This window comes from Amblyraja radiata, chromosome 3, assembly GCF_010909765.2.
Source record: "Amblyraja radiata isolate CabotCenter1 chromosome 3, sAmbRad1.1.pri, whole genome shotgun sequence".
Classification (NCBI taxonomy): Eukaryota; Metazoa; Chordata; class Chondrichthyes; order Rajiformes; family Rajidae; genus Amblyraja; species Amblyraja radiata.
Window position 1 is genome coordinate 19,584,799 of NC_045958.1, and position 26,007 is coordinate 19,610,805.

A 26,007-nucleotide genomic window follows, 5' to 3' on the forward strand; every position below is an offset into this window, starting at 1 on the left:
TAACAAACTGCTCAGTTGGTATTTGGCCATATCAAAAACAATATTACAATGTGGTTTAGCAGTTGACATAGCTCCCGAATAGCAAAGTTTGAATGCAATCCATTTCCAACTGATCAAAAAATAGTACAAAGGAAGAAATGAGAAATCAATAAAAATGTTCAAAGGCCAAAGAGTCAAAATGAACTTATCTGGTCAAATGGTCCCTTCCTAACCAAACCACCCCCTCCCCTGGTACTTTCCCTTGCAACCGCAGGAAATGCTACACTTGTCGCTTTACCTCCCCCCTCAACTCCATCCAAGGACCCAAGCAGTCTTTCCCAATGAGGCAGAGGTTCACCTGCACCTCCTCCAACCTCATCTACTGCATCCGCTGATCCAGGCGTCTCTACATCGGTGAGACCAACCACAGGCTTGGTGATCGCTTCGCCCAACACCTCCACTCAGTTCGCAATAACCAACCTGATCTTCCGGTGGCTCAGCACTTCAACTCCCCCTCCCATTTCGAATCCGACCTTTCTGTCCTGGGCTTCCTCCATTGCCAGAGTGAGGCCCAGCTCAAATTGGAGGAACAGCACCTCATATTTCGCTTGGGTAGTTTACACCCCAGCAGTATGAACATTGACTTCTCCAATTTCAGGTAGTCCTTGCTTTCTCCCTGCTTCCCCTCCCCTTCCCAGCTCTCCCACAGCCCACTGTCTCCACCTGTTCCTTTCTTTTTCCCACCCACCCCCCCCAACCCCCGTCTGAAGAAGAGTCTCGACCCGAAACGTCGCCTATTCCTTCACTCCATAGATGCTGCCTCACCCGCTGAGTTTCTCCAGCTTTTTAGTCTACCTTCAAGAATATCAAGTAGCTTAAATGGCAATGGAATTATTAGGCAAACAATATGAAACTATGCATTAAAGCAAAGAACCAATCAAAATTAAACCTGATTTTACAATCATTATATTGCATAGCAAATAAGGTTTCCATGAAGCCTCAATAGCCCATCTATCTCACTGTCAAAATCTATAAGAAATCAAAGAAATGCACCATCATCTGATCTAGCTTTCTTTGGTTTTACACCGTGTGTCAAAATATTAATTGCCCCTCAGGTTCCTATCTTACTCCTCTCACTTTAAACCTATCCCCTCTGATCTTGATTGTTTATTTCCCTATCCTTGGAAAAAGTCTGTGCATTCACCCTATCTATTCATAGAAAATAGGTGCAGGAGTAGGCCATTCGGCCCTTCGAGCCTGCACCGCCATTCAATATGATCAGGGCTGATCATCCAACTCAGTATCCCGTACCTGCCTTCTCTCCATACCCTCTGATCCCTTTAGCCACAAGGGCCACATCTAACTCCCTCTTAAATATAGCCAATGAACTGGCCTCAACTACCTTCTGTGGCAGAGAATTCCAGAGATTCACCACTCTGTATGAAAAATGTTTTCCTCATCTCGGTCCTAAAAGATTTCCCCCTTATCCTTAAACTGTGACCCCTTGTTTTGGACTTCCCCAACATCGGGAACAATCTTCCTGTATCTAGCCGGTCCAACCCCTGAAGAATTTAGTAAGTTTCTGTAAGATCCCCCCTCAATCTTCTAAATTCTAGCGAGTACAAGCCGAGTCTATCCAGTCTTTGAAAGTCCTGACATCTCAGGAATCAGTCTGGTGAACCTTCTCTGTACTCCCTCTATGGCAAGAATGTCTTTCCTCAGATTAGGAGACCAAAACTGTACGCAATACTCCAGGTGTGGTATCACCAAGACCCTGTACAACTGCAGTAGAACCTCCCTGCTCCTATACTCAAATCCTTTTGCTATGAATGCTAACATACCATTTGCTTTCTTCACTGCCTGCTGCGCCTGCATGCCTACTTTCAATGACTGGTGTACCATGACACCCAGGTCTCGTTGCATCTCCCCTTTTCCTAATCGGCCACCATTTAGATAATAGTCTACTTTCCTGTTTTTGCCACCAGTGGATAACCTCACATTTATCCACATTATACTGCATCTGCCATGCATTTGCCCACTCACCCAGCCTATCCAAGTCACTTTGCAGCCTCCTAGCATCCTCCTCACAGCTAACACTGCCCCCCAGATTAGTGTCATCCGCAAACTTGGAGATGTTGCATTAAATTCCCTCGTCCAAATCATTAATATACATTGTAAATAGCTGGGGTCCCAGCACTGAGCCTTGCGGTACCCCACTAGTCACTGCCTGCCATTCTGAAAAGGACCCGTTTACTCCTACACTTTGCTTCCTGTTTGTCAGCCAGTTCTCTATCCACATCAATACTGAACCTCCAATACCGCGTGCTTTAAGTTTGTATACTAATCTCTTATGTGGGACCTACTAGTTACATCCTCGACAAATTCTATAAGATTCGTCAGACATAATTTACCTTTCGTAAATCGTAAATCCATGCTGACTTTGTCCAATGATTTCACCACTTTCCAAATCTGCTGCTATCCCATCTTTAATAACTGATTCTAGCAGTTTCCCCACTACCGATGTTAGACTAACTGGTCTGTAATTCCCCGTTTTCTCTCTCCCTCCCTTTTTAAAAAGTGGGGTTACATTAGCTACCCTCCAATCCTCAGGAACTACTCCAGAATCCAAGGAGTTCTGAAAAAATTATCACTAATGCATCCACTATTTCTGGGGCTACTTCCTTAAGTACTCTGGGATGCAGCCTATCTGGCCCTGGGGATTTATCGGTCTTTAATCCGTTCAATTTACCTAACATCACTTCCCGGCTAACCTGGATTTCACTCAGTTCCTCCATCTCATTTGACCCGTGGTCCCCTGCTATTTCCGGCAGATTATTTATGTCTTCCTTAGTGAAAACAGAACCAAAGTAGTTATTCAATTGGTCTGCCATGTCCTTGTTCCCCATGATCAATTCACCTGTTTCTGACTGCAAGGGACCTACATTTGTTTTAACTAATCTTTTTCTCTTCACATATCTATAAAAACTTTTGCGGTCAGTTTTTATGTTCCCTGCCAGTTTTCTTTCATAATCTATTTTCCCTTTCCTAATTAAGCCCTTTGTCCTTCTCTGCTGGACTGAATTTCTCCCAGTCCTCTGGTAGGCTGCTTTTTCTGGCTAATTTGTACGCTTCATCTTTTGTTTTGATACTATCCCTGATTTCCCTTGTTATCCACGGATGCACTACCTTCCCTGATTTATTATTTTGCCAAACTGGGATGAACAATTGTTGTAGTTCATCCATGCAGTCTCATGATTCCTCTCATGATTTTACACACTTCACCAAGACCACCCTTCAGTCTCCTACGTTCTATGGAAAAAAGTCCTAGGCTGCCCAACATTTCCCTATAATTCAGTCCCCATCAGTCACATCTTCCCATCCTCACCCCACCCATTTCTGCAAGTACCACTCTATCCGTGACTCCCAACTTCGCTTCTCCTTACCCAACCACCCCATCACTGACTCTTTCTCCTACAACCCTAAGAGGTGGAACACTTGTCCTTGTAGCCCCCCCCCCCCCCCCCTCCCCCCCCCTCCCCTCCATCTTCCAGGGACCCAAACAACTCTAACCAGGCCAGACAAAGAGTCAAATAAAACCTCCTCCAATCTTGTCTCTTCCCCTCCACCACCACATCACCCAGTTGCATTCACCTCCCCCACCTGGTCCCATCTGCCCATCATTTCATCATCTGGTTCCAACTATCGCCTGCCAGCAACTGTCTCACACATCCATCTCACCTCTTTATACTGCTATCTCCCCTCTGCATTCTCAGGAATGATGGAGGGCCCCGACATAAAAGGTTGACTGTTCCTTTAACTCCACAAATTCTGCCTGAACACCGAGCAGTAAGTGTTTAGGTCCAGCTTCTAGTACTCGCAGTCTCTCTGATAACTTCCTATTAGGTGGTTCAAAGATACTCTCCTATTAGGATACACCTAACAAATTCTTCCCCATCTAAGACTTTACCCCATGCAAGTCCTGGTCAATATTGTGGAAGTTAAAGTAGCCCATGACGACCCTCTTATTTTTTCATCTTTCTGTAATGTCTTTACATATCTGTTTCACTATCTCCCACTGGCTACAGGGGAGTCTGTAGTACAATCCTCATTGATTGATTGCGCCCTTCTTATCTTTGAGCTCTACCCACATTCCCACAGCGGATAAATCCTCCAGTGTGTCCTATGAGTGCCACCATGACATTCTCCTCAATTAGAAGAGTAACTCCTCCACCTCCTTTATCTCCCTCTCAAACACATTTGTAATATCAAAACTCTGAAACATTGGCCTGCCAGTTGTGTTCCTCTCACAACCAAGTCTTGTTAATGACCACAACGTCAAGGCACTGATCCAGGCTCTGTTCATTTGCTATATGCACTCATTGCATTGAAATAAACACACTTCAGCCCATCAGTTTTACCATACTACTTAACTTCTCTCTGGCTATCTTTCCAAGATATATGGATAATAATAATAATAATGGATGGGATTTATATAGCGCCTTTCTAATACTCAAGGCGCTTTACATCGCATTATTCATTCACTCCTCAGTCACACTCGGTGGTGGTAAGCTACTTCTGTAGCCACAGGATAGGAAAGGTTTAGAGGGCGATGGGTGGCATGCAACCTAATGGGACTAGCCCAATATGCCAACTTGGTCAGCATATTCAGGGTGGGCTGAATGGCCTGTTTCCATGCTGTACACTCAAGGAGCTTAACGATGTGATGTCAGATTATATGTGAACCTGAGAAAATCTTCACATACACAAACCAGCTGCATAAGATAGCAATAAAAATATTTTTAAAAAATCACCAACCTCCATTCCATATCCAAGTCTTCACTTACGCTGGAATCATCTTCAAAATTGTTACTATCATTCAGAATTAAAAGTCCTGAATGCCCAAGTTGACCGAGCCCTTCAGTCTCATCAGTGCTGCTGCTGCTGCTACTAGTGCTATCGCTTTCTTCATTAAATGCCACCCAGGGAATCTCTCCTTCCTCCAAAGAGGTTGGTTCTCTGCTGAAATAAAATAAAGTTTAAGAACATGAACAGAAAGAGGAGACTTAAAAAAGATAGAACAGTGTCGCACAGGAACAGGCCCTTCAGCCTAATATTAACAGGAATTTCCTTAGTGCCTTTAGAACATAAACCAGTACAGCCTCAGTACACTGTTAATACAAAATTCTCCAAATTCATCAGCATGATAGATCAATGTAGTCACACAAATATGAAGCTATCTTAAATTAATACTTCACATCTGCATTTAACTTGGAGAAGATCATGGAAACTAAGGATTTAAGATAAATTAATGGCGATGTCTTGGAATATATCTGCATTGCCAAACAGGAGGTGCGAGTGGTCTTTTAGCATGTTAAGGTGGATACATTTCCAGAACTTGATCAAATATATCTTGAAACTTTAGGAAGTTGGGGGATGAATTACTGGGGCCCTGGCAAAGATATCTGCATCATCGTTTGTCACAAGTGAGGTACCAGAAGACTGGAGGATGTCTAATGTTGTGCTTTTATTTTGCGACTGCATGGTTAAGTCGGGGAACTATACCCTGGTAAGCCCGACATCAGCTTTGGGAATGTTATAGGTACAGATTCTGAGGGAAAGGACTTCTAGGACTGAATAAGGATAGTAAGCATGGCTTAGTGCAGGGGAAACCATCACTCATCAATTTGCTTTGGGACTTTTTGAAGAGGCGACAATGAGGATTGACGAGGGAAGGTAGTAGAGGTTGTCTACATGGACGTGAGCAACTCCTTTTATAAAGTCCCGCACAGTTGTCTAATATGGAAGGCAAGATCACATGGCATTCAGGGTATGGTGACAAATTGGATGTCAAAATTGGAGTGATAGTAGGAATCAGAGGGTGGTAGTGGAGGGTTGCTATTCAGATTGGAGGCCTGTGACCAGTGGTGTGCCACAGGGTTCTGAACAACTCTGAACTTACGTTCTTTGTCTTTGGTTGCACTACAGACTTCGGATTTTGCACAGAGGATTATTGGGGCACAGCTACCAGCCTTGGAGGGCATCTACCACACGGTGCCTCAGGAAGGCCGTCAGCATCCATAAAGACTCCTCACACCCTTGTAACGGACTGTTCGAACTACTTCCCTCCGGCAGACATTACAAGACCTTCTACGCTCGAACCTCCAGACTCAGAAACAGCTTTATTCCCAGAGCTATAGCGGCTCTGAACCGGCCCTGCTGAGTGCCCCCCATCCCCCCTGGACTGTCTCCCTCGGATGGTCACGTCACACAGCTTATTTATTTATTTTACTTTTCTTTTACATCGGTTGGAAGCTGCATACTAAATCTCGTTGCGCTGATGTGCAATAACAATAAAATATATAATTATAATTATTATTATGGTTACCTAGTATTATGGTTATTAACTCATGTTACTTTTGATTGTTGTACACCATCGCTATGTTATTGCATTTACGGACAAGTTAAGCTGCAGCAAGAAATTTCTTAATTCTATTCTTGGTACCTAGGACAATTAAACACTCGAGTTTTTTTTCCACACTAGTTTTCATCTTTCACCCTAATGGTCCCCACATTATTCGACATTTCCGTCACCTCCATCTCATCACCAGTACCCATTCCCATCCCAAGTGACCAGTACGGAGAGCATTATGTGATTGGACGGGACACCCTTAGCGACAGCGGCTGATTGGACGGCAAAACAAAAATCTGAATTCCGAATTAAATCGGAAGAATATCATGCCTGCTCCTCTCCTGCCAGTCAGTGCCGTGCAGATTGGCCTCTTTTCCAGTCACACCGGGGCACGGTCCGCCCCTTCCTGCGCCATCGCGTCTTTACTGGAGCCGAGGATGGCCGGCGGAGGTCTCCAACCAGAGGGACTGGAAGTGGACCAGCGCGGGAGATGTTGCCAAACGGAAAGCGGAGAATCTGATCCCAGTGGAGGAGAGCGTCCAGCACCCACTGTGAGTCCCAAATGCACCGCCATCACAACGCCCCGCAGATCCAGCCTCTTCCCATCTGGTCCCCCACGTTGGCTCCTGCCCCCCTCCCTCGCGATACCCCCCCTCTCCCCAATAGCTCTTTCCCCCATCTTTTCTCCAAGCTCTCCCCCACCACCTCCCCCCCGCCCACACGCCGTAGCTGCTGGTACTTCCGGACCGAGCCGAGGATCTGTGCCGGTGGCTGGGCACGCAAGAAGGGAGAGGAACGGCAACCTCAAGATCCTGGGGAGGGAGAGTGGGGGAGGAGAGGGGATAGAGAGTGAGGAGGGGGGAGGAGGGAGGGAGTGACTGAGGGTAGGGGAAAGGAGAGGTGAGGGAGGGATTGGGGAATGCCAGGAGGAGAGGGAAAATAGGGAGGAGGTGAGGAGGGAGAGTAGGGGAGAAGGGGGAATAGAGGGAGAGGAGAGCAGTGGAGAGGTGAGGAGGAATAGTGAGGGAGATGAGGAGGGTTAGTGGGGGAGATGATGAGGGATAGTGGGGGGGGGGGGATAGGGGGAGGTGAGGAATGGGGAGGTGGGGGATAGGAGGGGGGTAGAGAAGGGAGAGGAGTTATGGAGGGAGTGACTGGGGGTAAGGGAAAGGAGAGGGAGAGAGAGGCGAGGGGAGGAGGAGAGGGGAAAGAAGAGGGAGGGTGAAGAGGAGGGGGAGAGAGTGCTAGGGATGAGGGGAAATGAGCTGCGCATGTGCAGCTGGGGGCTATGGGTGAGTGGTGGAATATTGCGTTGGGGGACCAAGCCACCTGTGTGTCAGGGACCCAACGGGTCCCACTTAGTCTAGTAAGTATTAACTTACATTTCTGAAAAGGTAGAATTGAATAGCAGAAAATATAACTGTTTTACATACCCTACAGTAAAGCAGTGCTTCAAGGCTTCTTCATCCAAGCTGCTACTAATGCTGTTTGGTTCAGTTGGCTGTTCTTCAACTCCTGATAAGGTTTCCCAGCTTTCATCACTAGAGTGCATTTTTTCTAAGACAAAATCAGAGGTCCATATTGCTGACCACTCCTCACCACTGCTTAAAGAGCTGCTTCTTTCGGGTGCATATGCAGGGAGGGGACAGAGACAAAGTAGTAAATTAATGCCTTGAATTACGTGCCAAATATATATTGCTCATTTTTAATTTTGTTAACAAAAGCTTGTATCTTTCACTCTGTTTTTAAAACAAGTAACTTTTTTTTTGTATTTTCAAATAACAAAATCACAATTCTAAATCCATTCGATAAACAATAGTACGAAGATTAGGCATCACCATCTGGAAGATACTGGAATGTATCCCAGCAAATGTATTAATGATCAAATGCAGTTATAAATTTGAGGAAGGACATTCTTGCTATTGAGGAGGTGCAGCGTAGGTTTACAAGGTTAATTCCCGGGATGGCGGGACTGTCATATGCTGAGAGAATGGAGCAGCTGGGCTTGTACACTCTGGAGTTTAGAAAGATGAGAGGGCATCTCATTGAAACGTATAAGATTGTTAAGGGTTTGGACACGGTAGAGGCAGGAAACATGTTCCCGATGTTGGGGGAGTCCAGAACCAGGGGCCACAGTTTAAGAATAAGGAGTAAGCCATTTAGAACGGAGACGAGGAAACACTTTTTCTCACAGAGAGTGGTGAGTCTGTGGAATTCTCTGCCTCAGAGGGTAGTGGAGGCAGGTTCTCTGGATGCTTTCAAGAGAGAACTAGATAGAGCTCTTAAAAATAGCAGTCAGGGGATATGGGGGAAAAGGCAGGAACGGGGTACTGATTGGGGATGATCAGCCATGATCACATTGAATGGCGGTGCTGGCTAGAAGGGCCGAATGGCCTACTCCTGCACCTATTGTCTATAAATCAGCTAACATTCCTTCAGCAAAGCATTGAATCAAATGTTTTTTTACCTCTCTTCCCCAATATTGCAACCATTTTCAAATTCATCCCAGAAGTTTTCTGCTATGGTATTACCAGGATTTTCTTGTTGGTTGGTAGCCTGTTCCTTATGAATGCCAGTAGTTCCTTTGACATTAGATTCAGAATCAATTTTTGAATCGTTATGCATTTTATCCATGCAATTCCACAAGGCAAAATTTGATCCACAACATTCAATGTTACCCGTCATTTCCTTCACACAATGGCCGTAAAGCTCATCAGGCGAGTGCAGATCCCTTTTGGAATGAGTGTCAGTTCTCTCCTTTCTAACTTTTGGTCTTACTACCATTTCCGAGGAGCTTGGTTGATCTGTCATGCAACAGAATATATTTCCTTCAGTTTGAACACTCAATGAGCTCTTATCACGATTCCTTTCTCTTCTCTCTTTAATTTCCTCCATCCTGACATAGCCATTAATTTCTTGCACATTTTCTGATGTTGGTGAAGTGTTCTGATGCTCTTTCAATTCACTTTGATGTGCTTTAACGGCATTGTCCACATTGGACAAAGTATCCATTGCCACAGAACATGGCGGCTCAATCTGCTGGTTGCTACCATCATGGATTACAGCTGAGAGGTAGGACTGTAGCCCATTAAGATAATCAACACCTTTTTCTAACTCTGAAAGCATTGTGTCCAATCTTTTCTGAAGTTTTCCTTCTTTTTGTAAGGACAAATGCGTAGCTGAATCCTCATCCTCTCCTTCACTGCTTTCTGGTTCATATGAATCCATCTTTACAAGACCAATACCAGCCTGACTTCTGGAGGTAGTCTCAAAAAAATTACTAGGAATCGACCACTTGGGGGTTTCTGTATTTTGGATATCTAAATAATTGCCTAATGGTTCTTTAGCACTAGGTAAAACAAATTCATTGGACTCGCATTGAAAAAGTCTTTGATTCAGAGGTGATGACAAAAATCTATTCTCCTTTTGAGGCTCAAAATCCACATCTCTTTTGGCATCCATAGTTTGGTCATATCCAGTGCATTGTGAAAGCAACTCATTTGTTGATAAGATTCCACTGGCAGCTATGAAGAAGGGAGGAAAAAAAACTTTAATCTCATGTACTTTGAAATAGACCTCAAAAAATACAATCTCCATTACATGCTGAGGCAACTTGATTTGTTTTAAATGAATGCTAAAATAATCAGAGAACATTTTTATCAGTTAAAATGCAATACTGTACAAATATTAAATAATCTTTGCCCTATATCTCTGGAACGGAACACTGAATTTTCAGGTTTAGGATTAACTTAAATTTTACATGGTAGATGCCACACCACAAAGATAATAGTTCTGGGGGTATAATTCAGACCGAAAGTCCAATAGATGGTACACCAGCACGCCTCTTTCCACTGTGTGTCATCATGTATGTTTTTGTGTGGCCTGCAAGTTGCCATTCCGAGCAATGCCCATTTCTGTACCAATGGTCCAATGTGGTGTGTACAAAAATGTTACTGGTCATCTACCCTATTTGTCTAGGATCATCCCAAAATTAGTTTTGATAGATTCAAATCAGTTCCGAGCAGCCATGGACCAAATACAATATAGTTTGCCTTTCAGTTAAAATAGCATGGATACACGGGAACTGAATTAAATAAAAAGTGTCATACACTGCTGTTCAGATATCTCTTGACCCAAATGTTGTTACTTGTGTTGACTATTTCCTTTCTTTTAAAATCTTTTTATTCGTATTTTTTCAAAAACAAAAACAAAACAACAACAAAAATAATGATAAACATAACAATGATATTGATACATAGGGATCAGGATTACAATAATAACAAGTATAACCTAAATATGAGTCCAGTGTCAAAATACACATCGAGTATAGACCTCCCGGTCTCTATGTAAATATAGTTAAGTGTTTAAAAGAGAACGTACATATAAAAAGAAAAAGATTAAAAAAAAAGAAAAAAAAGAGAAAACTAAAAATAAACTAAACTAGTTTAGGGTGTTGACTATTTCCAAGCATTTTCTTTTGAATGCTGAGAGTTTCGCCACTCATGGTGAAATCAGGCTTTAAAAAAATAGAATTTGAGGCTATAATACATTTCGGGACATAGCAGAGATGACTTTATCTGATTATGCCTGGGAGTACTTCATTTATATACTACGTACTTGACATGGAAAGAAGGCACAGAGAAAATTACTATGAATGGTCAAGTATTCACATGGTTTCAGAGACTTGAAAATGCTAACAAACAAGATAGATTTGGAAGAACAAAATTGTGCATATTTGGAATTTCAAAAGATTTGCTTAGATGCCTTACAAATGGCAAAAATATAAAATAAGGGGTGATAGGATAATATTTCATCTTGAATGGAGCAGGAAAGCCTATGAATAAACACATTTTCAGAGTGCATTTTGTTACTAATATGGTATCACAAAGAGCACCAATAGGTCCTCAGCTGAATGCAATTGATAGTAAAACTTGAAAAATCAAGAATCCTCACAACTTCGTTGGTGTCAGTTTGCAGTTCTTCTGGCCGATGTACGGCTGGATATTACTCCTATTTCTATCTCAACACAATTTTAATTCATCTTTGCTTTCGTTTGTAAGTAGTCGTATAAATAAGTACTAATAATAGTATAACTAAATTTCCAATGAACCTGGCAAGGTTAAAGGGATCATAGAAACAAGGGCTCTTGTAAGCTGGATGCTTACACGTTAAAGTTTGAATACTTGATCCAAAAGTTATACGGCCAACCTTCTACATACAACATTCCTGTAGACCGTGCAGGTTTACAAATTGCACCACTTTTACCAATTACTCCCACATTCAAAACCATTCGACTCCCAACCCATTGAAGATTGCTAAGCAACCAGAAATCCATGTTTAATGTTGTACATGGTAATGAACTTTCACTTGGCTTTGATAAAATGTTACATTTTAGAGTACTCAAGTGACTAATTATTTCAAATACTCAACTATATTTCTCATAACTATTAAATCTGAATTATATGATTAAAAAAGTTTAATATTACTGAATGTTGTTATAAATCTTTCGAAGAATTATAGAATATAAAACAGTACAACACAGGAAGGGGGCCCTTCGGCCCACAATGTTTGTGCCGAACATGATGCCTAGCAGAACTAATTTTATCTGCCTGCACATGATCCATATGCCTATATTCCGTGTACTTTTATGTGCCTATCTAAATGCATCTTAAATATTTGCCTCCACCGCCACCCTTGGCAATGCATTCCTGGCCCCAATCGTTCTGTGTAAAAAAAACTTGTTCCACACATCTCCATTAAACTTCCCCCCTCTTACCGTATAGTTATGGCCTCTGGTGTTGGACATTTCCACCCTGGAGAAAAGGTACTGACAATCTACCCTATCGATGCCTCTCATAGTGTTATACACTTCTATCAAGTCTCCCCTCAATCTCCGATGCTCCAGTGAAAATAATCAGTCTATCCAACCTCTCCCTGTAGCTGAAAGCCTCTAATTGCATTCTTGTAAACCTCCTCTGCACCCTCTCCAAAGCTTCTACATCCTCTCCAAAGCTTCTACATCTCTCCTGTAATGAGGCAACCAGAATAGCACACACTAAAATAAGTCTAACCAAAGTCCTATAGATCTTATCCATAGAATTATGCTTTATACATTTATGTGATAAGCTTTTTTTTAAGCCAACTTCCTCATTCTTCTAAATTCACCAATGATGGTGGACTCATCTGCAGCACTGATACCAACGTCCAAATGAACTCTTAGCTTTAAAAAGCAGGAAGGATCCGGATAAAATTAAGTGATGGATTAGCAAGAAAGGTCAACAGAAGAGATTATTTTCACAAATTAACCCACTGGGATGATGTGGGGTGACGTAACAACTGTTAATTAGCACAGTCAAGGGAACTGGTAACTACTCCTACATCATCTAAAATGTAAAGCAATAAACATAATTTATGGACACTTACAAAAAAGTGAGAACTTAAATGTTATCTGCTCAAGGGCACCAGGGCAAGTCCTAAATATTGATAACCTCATGGTTCAGAATGCAAGGAATAAGGTTTCCAGGCATCCGTGGATTTCACATTTAATATCCATAACACTATGTAACACTCTCAAAATGCAGCCACTATGGATTTTTAACTGTAAACAGTGGATGTTTATGTACTTTTTTTTATGTGGTTGCATGTTTTGTTGCTTTTTTGGTATGACTGCATGGCAAATAAAATTTCTCGTATGATTTACATACTTGTTTCTTTTTCATACTTGGCTAATAAAATCAATTGCAATTATAATTATATCAGACCTTAATTACACTCCAAACCTCTATTCTGAAAGTATTCAATACATGGTATAAGTATAAGTACTAAATAATTAGTTAATGAATATCAGAACCGGAGATAAACAAATTAGAATATTTAATAAATGTTTGCTCTCTCCACCACCAAACAAAAATTAACTTGAATTTTGCTAAAATGGTGAATTGATAGCATTCATTGCTGAACACTAGCTAATGATTTTATTTTTGTGACATCAGAAGTTAGCTGCAAGGAAACTTTAGATTTTAACAATAGTTATGTCATCGTCAGCCGAGCAGAAATCAAGCTTGGTTGCAAAACCACTAGTTTTTCCAAACACCTGACAAATGTTTCAAAGACCAAAATGAAGATTGGGCCATGCACAAGATTACATTAGAAGCTAAAATAATCACACAAACATTTTAATTAAAAACAATATTTTAAATAGCAGGGAAATCTGAAATAATTCTGAAGTAATAATGCGCTTGAATAATTGTTTTTTGTAAGGGCTGGAGAGTTAATAATTAAAGCTTAAGTAAAACATTATCAACTGAGTACATTTATATTATTTCTTTAAACAGTGAAAATAGCTCAAACTTTGGCAAAATCACCGAATTTGGATTACTGCCATTGTGGCTGCAACACATTGCACCTAGGTGAAATTTCTTCATTTCCATATTTCGATGAGAATATTGTACTTTAAAAGTTGCAGTCAGATTTCCTTCATTAGAACATTGGGCATTAATTCTCACCTCAAATTGCCAGCCTTTTCTTTCCCCATTAGTTTTCTTTTAACTCAAGCAAGTGAAGTTAGGATCTGGTAGTGTATAGAATTCAAATAAAAACCACAGAGGGAAATCCTAAGATGCGAGTGTTGCCTCTCATGATCAGTCAAATAAATTAGATCAACATTCTTTGCCGTTTAAAAGTATGTGGCTAATTTTATTCAGACATACATGATCCTTAGGAGACAAGATAGAAATGACTAGAGAAACTCAAACAAAAGTACATGGTTACAAAATTAGGGAGCTCCCATCTCTAAATAAGACGCATAGGTATTTCTTCTTGCAGAGTGGTGGATCTCTGGAACTCTATATCCAAGAGTGTTGTGGAGGTTAGAACATTGGGGGTATTTTAGAGAAAATACAGATTTTTTTTCTAACAGCAGGGAATTGAGGGTAACAGGGAATTGGTACAGAAGAGGGAATAATGCCAGAGGCATATCTGACTTGATCAATTTAAATGATGGGACAGACTTGAGGAGTCATGAGGTCTACTCTTACATTTATTTTCTTATGTTTTCATGAAGTTGATAATTATGTTTCTTATCCCATTCCTACACTTTGACAATTGCAGTGTACCCATTAATCATAGGCCTTGTCACATCACCCCTCCTGCCTGAAAAATATCAGGGCGCTTTATACCCAATTTGCCCAGCAAATTAAGACACAAATGAGATGGCTTGCATATTAAATATATTTTGCTTATACCACAGGAGCCAAATTAATCCAAAGTTGTATAAATCAATTGCTCCTATGAAAAAAATCAAGACATTACTGAAGCAATTAAAGGGTATATCATAATTCCCAAAGCGCAGGAAGCAGTAGCAGATCTCCCTCAAAATCGTCGAAGACCTATTAAGGCAGCATAAACCTGTAAAGTACAATATCCATCACTTGCATTGAGGCAATGCCCATGAAGGTTAAGATGTTGCTTTGGAGGAGTGCATTGGCTCTTTTAAAAAAAATTTAGTCTTTTGGAGAATTTGTTAAATTCACGGAAACTTCACTGAATATTAAAACTCCTTTAAAATATCCTGACATCTTTATGGAGAAAAGAATTAGACAAAAACAGTGTTTATTCATTTCTCTACAATCACAAGAAAATTGGATGCTACCTTTGTTGCAAGGTAGTTACTATCTATGAAATTTCTCTTTCGCAAGGTAGAGTGAGAGTTGGAAAGGAAAGGGAACAAATATGCAAAAAAAATCAGTGCCTTGTTACTTTAAAATAAATTTAGCTTCAATTATTTTCTTCCGGGAATAGAAAAATCACATTTGTCAAAACTGTGTCTCCTAAACAATTGCTTATCAATCTCATGAAAAAATGAATCAGCGATATGAATCAAACACTAAATGGCAGAAGGTACACAAAAATGCAGGAGAAACTCAGCGGGTGCAGCAGCATCTATGGAGCAAAGGAAATAGGCAACGTTTCGGGCCGAAACCCTTCTTCAGACTGATGGGGGGGGTGGCGGGGAGAAGAAAGGAAAAAAGGAGGAGGAGGAGCCCGAGGGCTGGGAGGAGACAGCTCGAGGGCTGAGGAAGGGGAGGAGACAGCAAGGGCTAACAAAATTGGGAGAATTCAATGTTCATGCCCGCAGGATGCAGACTCCCCAAGTGGAATATGAGGTGCTGATCCTCCAATTTCCGGTGCTGCTCGCTCTGGCCATGGAGGAGACCCAGGACAGAGAGGTCGGATGGGGAATGGGAGGGGGAGTTGAAGTGCTGAGCCGATGTAGATCAGCTGACATCTAGAGCAGCGGATGCAATAGATGAGGTTGGAGAAGATGCAGGTGAACCTCTGTCGCACCTGGAACGGCTGCTTGGGTCCTTGAATGGAGACGAGAGGGGTGGTAAAGGGGCAAGTGTTGCATCTCTTGCGGTTGCAATGGAAAGTACCCGGGGAGGGGGTGGTACGGGAGGGAAGGGAAGAATTGACAAGGGAGTTATGGAGGGAGTGGTCTTTGCGGAAGGCAGACATAGGGGGAGATGGGAAGATGTGGCGAGTGGTGGGGTCACGTTGGAGGTGGCGAAACTGACGGAGGATTACTTGTTGTATGTGACGGCTGGTGGGGTGAAAGGTGAGGACTAGGGGGACTCTGGACCGAGCGGAGGTGTTCGGAAATTGGAGGAACAGCACCTCATATTCCGCTTGGGGAGTCTGCATCCTGCGGGCATGAACATTGAATTCTCCCAATTTTGTTAGCCCTTGCTGTCTCCTCCCCTTCCTCAGCCCTCGGGCTGTCTCCTCCCATCCTTCAGCCCTCTGGCTCCTCCTCCTCCTTTTTCCTTTCTTCTCCCCGCCACCCCCCATCAGTCTGAAGAAGGGTTTTGGCCCGAAACTTTGCCTATTTCCTTCGCTCCATAGATGCTGCTGCACCCGCTGAGTTTCTCCAGCATTTTTGTGTACCTTCGATTTTCCAGCATCTGCAGTTCCTTCTTAAACACTAAATGGCAGAAAATCTATTTTGATGACTTTTCTATCTAATTTGAGCAAATTAATATTCTAAATGAACGTAGAAATTAACACTCTATAACGTAAATGGTGAAAATCATAAGGCTACTTCTAAAAGTCACTGATTTGACATGCTTGCAAAAGGCAATACCAAATAAGGCAAATAATTTTTCTTTCAAAATAAATAATTCTATTTGTATCAATGACTCAGAAATGTTGCTTTGTATACATGCATCATTATAAGATGTGGCAGATAGAATTAAGCTTTAAATCTAATGGCTATGCATCTAAACATTTAAGTGCCTTATTCTTTCACAAACTGTTGAAAGCTGAAATCTACTTAAACCTTCATAGACAGCAGTATTATATTTGAAACACAGCAACACACATAAACCATTATCTTTTGAAACAGTGTTTAGCTCCATTCCTTCCCATTGCTGTTCACTTTCTTTTAAATGTTTCCATGGCTTGGCAATAGAGGGTCGAAAGCTAACATAAGCATGCCTTCTCCCATATCTTCTTCCAGTGACAGTCTGATAACCTCCTGCTGGTCTCGGCCAGGCTGCTTTTCCAGATTCTTGACCCATCACTACAAACAAAAATAAAACAATTAGTCCATACTCCTCATTCAAAATTATATAACATTTCAGTCTATTTCCATACTAACAAAACAACAATGTCTTGCTCAGATGTCCTGCAGATTAATAAAGGAAGACACACAATGGGCGTATTTTATATTACAGAAATAAGAAAAGTAAAGGCAACATCCACGTCACGGCCTTTCAGGCAATTGAGTTGATCCTTACAGAATTCACAAATAACAAGCCAAAATTTTGAGATACAGTAAAATATGCTCTCACTGAATTTATGTGGAATAAAAGTAAATAAATAAACATCTATTTTATTTCAATTTGTGTTTATGGATACACATGAATATTGATGCACAGGTTGATATAGTTTTGGGTTACGGGGGGGAATCACAATGTGGGCCGAGGTGCTTTTTCATTTAAGTTTGTGACCAAATCACGTAACTACCTGAATTTTTAACATATTGTATAAAATTATTATAGAAATCATACCTGAAACTCGTCAAGAACAAACCTGCACATATTTTTAAAATATGATAAAAACCTCCAATTTTCCAAGTAGTAATTGTCCAATCAATGCACGTTTGACATTGTGTCGGACGCCAATTGACCAATCATGCACTTTGTTTCATGGTAGCTAGGCAGCGAGCACTCTGGGATCATGGCTGCCTCCCAATTGCATCAAAACAATAGCATGGTTTCAAAGGAATAAAGGTAATGCTAACCTTGCTGATAATTTTGTTTTACAATTGATTCATCTTTATAAAGTTATGATGTGAAATAAAAATGATAAATAAAATGTAGAGCTAGGGTGAGGATTAGGGTCAGTCAGAAGTCGGTCAGTCAGGCTGTCAGTAGGCCGATGAATGCTGTGAAGGGTCGGTCGGGTTGTCGGGCCGCCGGTGGATGCTGCGAAGGATCAGTTGGGCTGTCGGGCTCCGGTGAGTGCTGCAATGGGTCAGTCGGGTTGTCGGGCTTCAGGTGAGTGCTGCGAAGGATTGGTCGAGCTGTTGGGTCGCCGGTGAGTGCTGCGAGGGGTCAGTCGGGCTGTCGGATGGCCGGTGTTGCAGCGAACGAGCGGGTGGACTGACGGAGCTGGGGGGTGCTCCCACCATCACCATGATGATCTAGAAGGGCATGCTGGCCAAGGTGGACGGGCTGAGTGGCCACTCGTACGGAGCCTGCAGCCGGTCCCAAAGCAGCTCCAGCCGTGGGTAGTTCTGGAAGGGGGGGGCGGGTTTGGCTTAGGGTTAGGCATTTTCCCCTCAGTGGAAGATGCCTTAGCCTTCCCCTAGCCTGGCACTGCCCCAGCCCCACTACTGCTGTGACCCCCACTCTGCACACTGGCAGTCAGTGGTGAAGGAGAAATAGTAACTGAAACAAATAAGGTCGTTTGCGAACGCATGAAAGCGATTTTGCTCACGGAGATAGGTCCTGAAGTGTACGGCACATTCGTGAATCTCCTTGCGCCCATAAAGGCAAAAGATGTGCCATTCAATGACATTATGAAGAAGTTGAGGAGCATTTCAACCCAAAGCCTCTGGAAATTGCAGAAAGCTATGAATTTGGCACTAGAAACCAGAAGCAGAATGAGACAATCAATGAGTACATTGTTGTCTTGAAAAACTTAAGTTTGCAATGTAACTTTGGAAACTTTCTCAGACCCGCACTACGCGACAGATTTGTTTGTGGTCTAGTGGATGAACGAATTCAGTCCAAACTCATGAACACTCCAGATCTTACATTCGAGAAAGCATGCAAGATTGCTACCACAATAGAGATGGCATCAAAGAATGCTCATGGACTGCAGTGGCCGTTTACAGTCACAAGGCAGTGCCTATGGCCAAACCAATAGGCGCTAAAGCAAAACCAAAGTACGGCGGGGAGCCGAGTTCAGCAAGTTGCTATCATTGCAACGGTGATCATTCATCCTAATTTTGTCAGTTCAAAATGGCCAAGTGCTATAACTGCCAGAAGAAAGGCCATATCGCCTCAGCATGTAGGGCCAAGCTTCAAACAGGAAACCAACAATCTGCAGGAATCAAGCGACAACACCAGAGAGTTCACAACCCAGATGGAAATGAACTTGGGTTGGACACCATTCATGCAACCAACATCAATAAGCCTACAACCAGCCAAGCCCAGGGCTTTCAAACCAAACTGTTGATTAATGAACAGTTAATTGATATGTGTATTGACACGGCAGCAGATTGTTCAGTCATGAGCTAAGACCTGTACGAAGCAAAGTTCCTACAGATACCATTGTTTGAGAGTAAGGTCAAGCTGAGAACCTAGGGCAAAGTTTTGGAGACATGTGGACAAATGAACTGTAAAGTTCAGCATAATGGTCAGTCAGTAAAACTGCCCATCATAGTGGTCAGCTACAGAAATAAACCAACCCTCCTTGGAAAGGATTGGCTGAGTAGAATAGAATTAGACTAGAAGAACATTTTCAGCATTGATTTGTCCAAATCATGTCTTGAAAATGTCATAAGCAAACATGCAAACATTTTTGCTGACAGTTACACGGGAATAACAGGGTGCTCTGCACACATTCGACTTAAGCAAGATGTGAGACCTGTGTATTATCGACCAAGACCTGTACCATATGCACTAAAGCACCAAGTTGAGGAAGAACTCGACAAGTCAGAGCGGAATGGAGTACTCGTGACGACAGACCAGAGTAACTGGGCAACGCCAATTGTGGCTGTACCCAAGGCCAACAAAACTGTTTGACTATGTGGTGACTACAAAGTCACAATCAACCAAGCCGTTGATGACGAACAATATCCGTTACCAACCTTGCAGAGTCTTCACTAAACTGGAATTTGTCTCACGCTTACGCCCAACTTAATGTCGACAAGGAAAGTCAGCGATACTTGAGTATCAACACACACAAGGGCTTGTATTCATATACAAAGCTGCCCTATGGTGTGAAATCCTCCTCGAAATATTTCCAGTCTGTCATGGACAAAATGTTACAATGCATTTGGCACTGTGTGTGCAACCAGGATGACCTACTGATATTCACAGAGGGCATGGTAGAACATCTGGAAATCCTTGAGCAAGTTCTTACACGACTGAACTGCCACAATGTCAAACTGCGACAAAGTAAATGTACATTTGCGCAGTCAGAGGTGATCCACATTGGACCCAAAGAAGACGCCAACTGACTTCGCCCTGTGAAGGCGAAAGTTGAAGCAACAGTGAATGCTCCAAAACCAGACAATGTGTCAGAGCTACGATCATTCCTTGGGATGGTGCAGTTCAATGCATGATTCCATCCAGATTTAGCAACTATGCTAAAGCCACTACATCTGCTACAAAAAGATGTGAAATGGATGTGGGGAAAGGAACAGCAACGTGCATATGACATCTGCAAGCAAAACTTGACAAGTGACAAACTCCTTGTTCACTATGATATGACTCGCAAGATGAAACTTGCTTGTGATGCTTCAAGTTATGGTGTAGGTGCAGTGATCTCCCACGTAATGAATGACGGACAGGAAAAGCCTATTGCTTTTGCATCCCGCACCCCTATCACCGAGTGAACGTAACTATGCACAGATGGAAAAGGAAGCATTCAGCATCGTGTTCGGTATCAGTCTCTTCTCAGCAGACCATGCACCCTAGATATTGATCACAAGCCACTACTAGCGATACTTGGTCCCAAGTCCGCTATACCTTCCATGGCGGCATCAAGGATGCAGTGCTGGGCAATTTTGCTGTCCCAGTATGATTACAAGGTGGAGTACAGAAGCTCCAAGTGCAACGCAGTTGCAGATGCGTTGTCCCGGTTGCCCCATGAGAACTCTGACGTGAGAACTCAATTTACACACTGCAAGTTGTAGATGAAGACTTTCCAGTGACTGCAACTGAAATTGCAGCAGAAACAGAGAAAGACACTGTGCTGAAGTGGGTCTATGAACGGACATTGAATGGTTAGACTGAAATCAATAGTGGATTGAACTCAGAGCTGAAGCCTTTCCATAATCGACGTCATGAATTATCATGTGAGCAGGGATGCATTGTGGGGTTACAGAGTGGTTGTACCAGAGTCTTTGAGTACATGGGCGGAAAACCCGGGGGGGCCAGAGGGGACACGTCCCCCCCATGTTTTGAGAGGTGGGCGACATCCCCGCCAGGTTAACCTGCCTGGGCTTGCGGGAAATATGGCAGCACGGAGAAGCTGCGCTGGTATCCCGTCAGTCCAGACAGGGCTGTTAGTTAACCCGGTGAGACAGGCAGTTGAGCTGCATTTAGCGCTGGATTGAGCCTCCGAAGCCGCGCACGTGTGTGTGTGTGTGTGTGTGTGTGTGTGAGCGCTGCCGCCAAAAAATTGTGTCCCCTCCATGTTTTGATAGTGAGTTCCGTTCTTGTTTGAGTTACAAAATTATGAATAAACTTCATGCCGGACATCCTTGCATAGTAAGCATGAAGTCAATTACCAGAAGTTTTGTGTATTGGCCTGGTATTGACAGTGACATTGAGTCACTGGTGAGCAAATGTAGTGTCTGCCAAAGTTGCCAGAGTAAACCACCATAAACACCACTGCAACCTTGGTCATGGCCAAGTAGACCTTTTCAAAGATTTCATGTAGATTTTTGCAAAAAGGGTAATGATCACTTTCTGGTACTAGTAGATAGTCATTCCAAATGGATTGAGGTTGAGCATATGGGGTCAAGCACTATTACTGAGAATACCATATACGAGTTGAGATCCATTTTTGCATGCTATGGTTTACCAGAAGAACTTTTTTCTGATAACGGGCCTCAGTTTTGTTCAGAACGGTTCAAAGAGTTCATGCAGCGGAATGGTGTAAAACACACACTTGTTCCCCCATACCATCCAGCCTCCAACGGGATGGCGGAAAGGTCTGTTAGAGTTGTCTAAGATGCTCTCAAGAAACAGGTTTTGCAGGGTAGTTCAAAGCTCAGCATGAAACATTGTTTGGCTAGTTTCTTGCTGAAGTACAGAACCACACAACAGGTTACTCACCTGCAGAACTGTTGATGAAGAGAAGGCTAAGAATACTCCCAAGTCTAGTTCAACCCAATTTGGCCTTGAGAGTTGAACAAAAACAGTTGTCAAAAACGCCATTTTGACTCCCACAAAAGGAGAGGTACTTCAAGCCAGGTGAGCAGGTTTGTGTTCTCAGTCCTCCCAACAAGTCCAGTTGAGACAAATGGGATGTTGGGAAAATAGTGGAAGTGTGTGGAACAGAAAGATACTTAGTTGAAGTTGGAGATAGGATCAAAAGTGTGCGTGTTGATCAAATGATTCCAGCCAAAGATAAACCAAAAACTGAGCATGAAGTCCAAATCCCTGAGTTTTTATCTGAAAGTGAGTTGGAAGAGACCACCGTGATTGAAACACAAAGTTCAGTTAGTACAGACAAAGAAGCAGATTCCTCTGGTCAAAGTCAGGGTACTAAAACAGAGCCAAACAAGCCAACAGCTGAGTCAACACCAAAACCTGTTACACCTGTTACTGTTAGATGATCAGGCAGGATCCGTAAACCAGTAGTCAGATTAGGTTCATAAGTTAAGTAACGCACTGTATAAGTAAAACAAAAATGTGTAGATATGTAAAATAAATATATTATGTTTATCATTTAAGATTTAATAAATACTGGTTTAAATCAAGTATCACAACAAAATTGTAACCGAGTACTTAGTTTTAATACTTAAAAAAAGGAGAGCAGTGTAATGTATTCATGCATATTCATGTATATGTTAATGAGTTGTTGTATATAAGCAGGGAATGTTGGGTAATAAATATCTCTCTCATGATCCAGGCAACCTTCTATATTCAAAGTTGTTATGTATTCTGCCGTCCGGAGTATAACACTAGGGCTTCACTTTATCGTCTCAAACAAAGAAAGTGATTTCTATTTAAACAATAGGTTATGTCATTTGATCTCTTAATGTGCTATTAGTCACTTAAAATGTAAAATACAGAGCCATGGTGATAATTTTCAACTTCCCATCTGGGTTGCAGACTGGCTGACTGAATTACCCAATTAGATAGACACCTGAACGTCCATTTCAACAAATATTATCCAATGTCATTCTGATGGCCTCCACAAACACTATAAAAGCAATCTGGATGAATCAGGCACGAACAAACATCATAAATCTATGCCAATTCTAACTAAAATGTTCATGTATTTAATGTTGTTGACAGATTCAAGTAACTTCACATTTGCCCGTGCACTGTACTGTTAACCAAGCTGCACTTGTGTGTTCTAACCCCTTAAATCTTAATTATTTTTACATGCAATAAGCCCGTGTTAAATAACACAGGTGACATTTGCAATACAAAAAAAGGCATCATATCTGCAACTAGAGTTTAATTTTGCAGAAGAGGTGATGGTATAGCACAAAAAAAGTTGAAGGAAAAGAAAGCTTGAGTTAGATATACATAAATCTGTGATGTACGCAGATCAAATTGTTTTTCAGTATATTTAGAATTCAATGGCTGGACCTCAGATGGAAATTGCATCAAATTCTAAGAAGTTAACTTTAGAAAGGAGGTACTCAGCTTGCAGAAGGTGCAGGGCAGACTTATCAGAATTATGTCAGGACAAAATAATTCAGCTATCTTGAGAAATTGGGTAGAGAGGTCATTCTCATCAGAGAAAGATACATTTCATGGGGAGGGGCTTTAAAGCAAAGTAGCAAAAGGACCCAAGTGAGAACTTTTGTTTGGGATATTGACAAGCAATGATGAGAATCCAAATGCACCTCCTGAAAAGATAGGACTAAAACTGAGGCAATGGCAGGAATAGATAATTTGGTTCCTCACAATATGATGTCATGCACTGTACTGTTAACCAAGCTGCACTTGTGTGTTCTAACCCCTTAAATCTTAATTATTTTTACATGTAAAGATTTAAATTAAGCAGCTTTCAAAATGCATATAAAAATTGGAGGACTTTTGGGAAAGTCAAGGATATGACTAAATTGACAGTTCTTAAAATGGTTGCACAGAGCTAGGCTTCGTTCAGTGCCTCAAGTCACCACATGTAATTTTCTTGCATCAGGTCCTTTTGATTCCTTCCATCTGAAGTATGAGTACATACTCAATTACCACTTTTTACAAATTATAAAGTCAACAAATTATTTTCCTCAGCTTGGTTCCCTGGTGTTAACATAAGATACGGAAGCAGTAGGCCGTTCACTTCCCTGTGTCTGTTCTATCGTTCAATAAGATAACATTCTACTAGATTTTACTTCAGCCCCAGTAAATATGTTTCCATTAAATTATCTCTCATTTATTGCAGAGTAGGAGTGAACGGGTCCTTTTCAGAATGGCTGGCAGTGGCGAGTGGAGTGCTGCAAGGCTCGGTGTTGGGCCCACAACTGTTTACATATCATATTAATGATTTGGAAGAAAGAATTAGGAGCAACACTAGCAAGTTTGCGGATGACACAAAGCTGGGTGGCAGGGTGAACTGTGAAGAGGATGTTAGGAGGTTGCAGGGTGACCTGGACAGGTTGAGTGAGTGGGCAGATGCAGTATAATATAGATAAATGTGAGGTTATCCACTTTGGTGGCAAAAACAAGGGGGCAGATTATTATCTCAATGAGGTTAGGTTAGGTAAGGAGTAGGTGCAGCGAGACCTGGGTGTCCTTGTACACCAGTCACTGAAAGATGGCGTGCAGGTACAGCAGGCAGTGAAGAAAGCTAATGGAATGTTGGCCTTCATAACAAGCGGATTTCAGTATAGGAGTAAAGAGGTTCTTCTGCAGTTGTATAGGGCTCTGGTAAGACCACATCTGGAGTAGTATGTACAGTTTTGGTCTCCTAATTTGAGGAAGGACATCCTTGTGATTGAGGCAGTGCAGCGTAGGTTCACGGGATTTATCCCTGGGATGGCGGGACTGTCATATAAGGAAAGATTGAAAAGACTAGGCTTGTATTCACTGGAGTTTAGAAGGATGAGGGGGGAGTGGAGGCCAAAGTTTAGAACTGGAGGGCACAGGTTTAAAGTGAGAGGGGATGTTGAAAGGAGGGCAGTGGAGGCCAAATCACTGGATGGATTTAAGAGAGAGTTAGAGTTCTTGGGGCTAGTGGAATCAAGGGATATGGGGAGAACGCAGGCACGGGTTATTGATTGGGGACAATCAGCCATGATCATAATGAATGGCAGTGCTGGCTCGAAGGGCGAATGGCCTCCTCCTGCACCTATTTTCTATGTTTCTATCTATGTTTCATACTCCCCAACTCAAGAGTACCAACAAGGTCTGCTTAATTATTCCTAGCATCGAGAAAACAACATTCCAAGAATCAATTTGGTGATTAAACAAGAAACTGTGGATGCTGGTCTTACAGAAGACACAAATTGTTGGAGTAACTCAGCAGGTCAGGCAGCAATTTCGTAAACCTTGGTCATACTCCCTCCATCACATGGCTTCCTAAGATTGGGGGAACCAGGAATAAACCAAAGTTTGGACAACTGGAGTTTAATTCAGAGGAAAATATAGTGGCATAAAAAAGGATTCCGAAACCTGTGCAAGACTTGAAGGGCTCACTGCCAAGTAACTTCTATATTGTTTAAGCAGAATGTTGCCCGAAATAGAGAGCTGTAGTAAAAAGGAAAGATTGGATAGTCTGTATTTATTCTCACCTAACATAGGAGACTGTCGGGTGACCCAAGGGGTTTATTAAATTATGAATGGCGTAGATAGGACATACCCTGGGCAGGGGAGTTTAGAACTGGAGGGCACAGGTTTAAAGTGAGAGGGGATATTGAAAGGAGATCTGAGGGACAATTTTTTCCCCTACACAAAGGATGATGGCTATCTGGAATGAGTAGAGGTGGTAAAACCAGATAACTGGTGTTAGTTTACTGTCACACGTACCAAAATATGGTGAAAACCTTTGATTTGCGTGCTAAGCAGGCACATATCATACACGAGTGCAATCATGCCATTCATGAGTACAGCAGGAGGTGCAAAACGAAAATAAACAGAGCGGTGAAATCAACTGCTGAGAAAGTGCAGATAAAAATATCTTCAAGTGCCGCAACAAGGTAA

At 42.2% G+C, this 26,007-nt stretch overlaps 1 protein-coding gene across 15 annotated transcripts in view; it reads right to left on the reverse strand.

The window, feature by feature from the left end:
• Positions 1–26,007, reverse strand: part of pja2 (praja ring finger ubiquitin ligase 2) — a 57,406-nt gene that overhangs the window by 9,596 nt on the left and 21,803 nt on the right. For 3 of the 15 annotated variants that reach the window (XM_033017400.1, XM_033017395.1, XM_033017401.1), the window contains 4 exons: positions 16,725–16,967; positions 8,856–9,912; positions 7,822–8,007; positions 4,795–4,998 (listed from right to left, as the gene is read on the reverse strand). In XM_033017400.1, coding sequence (XP_032873291.1) covers positions 4,795–4,998; positions 7,822–8,007; positions 8,856–9,912; positions 16,725–16,965 — 1,688 coding nt within the window. In that variant the 5' untranslated portion in view covers positions 16,966–16,967. The remainder of the gene's footprint in view (positions 1–4,794; positions 4,999–7,821; positions 8,008–8,855; positions 9,913–16,724; positions 16,968–26,007) is intronic. The other 12 variants (XM_033017407.1, XM_033017406.1, XM_033017404.1 and 9 more) reach the window with 9 other exon arrangements.